A 1,984-nucleotide genomic window follows, 5' to 3' on the forward strand; every position below is an offset into this window, starting at 1 on the left:
TGTGTATAAGAGACAGTTGGTAGAGCACTTGCCTAGCATGTGTGAGGCCTTGGGTTCAATCCCCAATGAAGGGAAGAAGAAGGAAAGGAGGGAAGAGGGAGGGAGGGAGGGAGAAGATTTTATAAATTATAAAATCTTCCATTATGAAAGGACAACTGATCAAGCAATCTCAGTTGTACCTAGTCCCTGGACATTTTTTAATATTTTTAGTTATACATGGACACAGTATCTTCATTTTATTTATTTATTTTATGTGGTGCTGAGGATCGAACCCAGTGCCTCACACATGGGAGGCAAGTGCTCTACCCCTGAGCCACACCCCAGCCACCTAGTCCCTGGACTTTTAACAGGAACTCTTACCAAACACAGATGTCAGATCCTACCACAGGCAATTTTTACCATCCTTAGTCCCAGCCCTGTTCCATGTCCTGCCACTCACCTCAAAGACTAAACCACTTCTTAGGCTCTTTGATATATTCTTTTCCTCCCAACTCTGGCCTGCAGAGAGGCATGCCTTCTCACTTCGCATAGAACATTTCCTGCACTTCTTATCCTTTCTTTATCTCATAAAAGACAGAACTGGACTTTTCATACTGTTTTAACCCCTTCTCCTCCATCCCACTTTTCACCTGGAAGATTCTCTTTTACCATAGTCAATAGTTGTAAGTTATGCCAAGATGAAGCTTAGTCTTCAGCTGAGTCCCAGCCACCAACGTGGAAGGGAGAGTCATTCTCCATTACAAGCCCCAGTATTACAGGAAGAGAATCATAACATTCAACATTCAAGTATCAAGAATTTTGTATTAGAATTCTGAATTTGTGTGAGTAGTTTACCATATAGAAAGGGAGGAAGATTGCCAAAGTAACTCAAGAGGTAGGATGTGGTAAGTCCACTCATTGGCAGGGATGGAAAATTATAGGGACATCAGTGAAAGAGAAAACCTTTTCTCCAAGTGTTTAAGGAGATTTGAGGAAATGGCTCTTAAACTGGATCTTAAAACATAAGGAAGGTTTCCATAGACAGAGATGGGCAACAGGAGAAACAAAGAAAAAAATAAATCAGTGTGGGCAACATAAGGTATACATCAGGAATAGAAAAATTACACTAGGATGTGAGTCTAAACATCTGAGTGTGGGTATAACAAAGATGTTTTAGGAGCTTCTGGATTATTTTTTAACCTATTAACTTTTCATTTTAAACTTGAATAAAAGTTTATCCCCATTGTAACCATTGAATTCCTTTGCTTTTCAGGCCAGAGAAGGGGAAGTAGCCATTATTGATAAAGTCCTAGACAATCCAGAGTTGACATCTAAAGAATTCCAACAGTGGAAGCAGATGTACCTCGACCTTTTCTTGGATATCTGTCAAAACACCACTTCAAATGACCCATTAAGTATTTCTCCTGAAGTAGATGTAATTACTTCCTCTCTAACACACACTCATTCCTACATCGAAACGCATGTGTAAGTGCATTCAGCCTTCAGGCCATCTAGTACCTGCTGGTATTCTGAACAAGTATATAAGGTAGTTTTTATATCAATGTGCAGGATACTTGACAAGCTATACTTTAATGTTACCAAACTATATGAAACAAACCATATATGATCACAATACCACTGTCTTTAATGAGCATTTGTATATTTTATATGCAATCAGTGCTCAGCTTATGTTTACCATGTGCAAACTCAACTATCTTTAATGACTTAAAATTAACTTTTGCAAACAATCCTGAATACAGGTGGTCTTCAAGTAGTAAAACCACAAAAAGGCAGTTTTCTATCTAAGGTCATCTTTTCTCCCTTTAAGTTAATTTTATATAAATAAGACTTCAAACGTAAATCACATTTTTTCAGGTGCAGACATCCTTGTGGGTGGGAAAGAATTTAAACCTTTTTTATATTTATTAAAATGTCCTAAGAATTTTCTTAAACATTGCACAAAGTTTAATGCTGTAGTTTTATTTTTGTGAAATGTAGGTGTGCG

At 37.7% G+C, this 1,984-nt stretch overlaps 1 protein-coding gene across 4 annotated transcripts in view; it reads left to right on the plus strand.

Moving 5' to 3' along the window:
• The window catches only part of Cnksr2 (connector enhancer of kinase suppressor of Ras 2), a 241,034-nt gene extending 239,050 nt beyond the window's left edge, over positions 1 to 1,984 (plus strand). For all 4 annotated transcript variants that reach the window (XM_048796450.1, XM_048796451.1, XM_048796452.1 and 1 more), the window contains one exon: positions 1,253 to 1,984. In XM_048796450.1, coding sequence (XP_048652407.1) covers positions 1,253 to 1,468 — 216 coding nt within the window. In that variant the 3' untranslated portion in view covers positions 1,469 to 1,984. The remainder of the gene's footprint in view (positions 1 to 1,252) is intronic.

The sequence above is a fragment of the Marmota marmota genome, unplaced genomic scaffold (assembly GCF_001458135.2).
Source record: "Marmota marmota marmota unplaced genomic scaffold, marMar, whole genome shotgun sequence".
NCBI classification, from domain to species: Eukaryota; Metazoa; Chordata; class Mammalia; order Rodentia; family Sciuridae; genus Marmota; species Marmota marmota.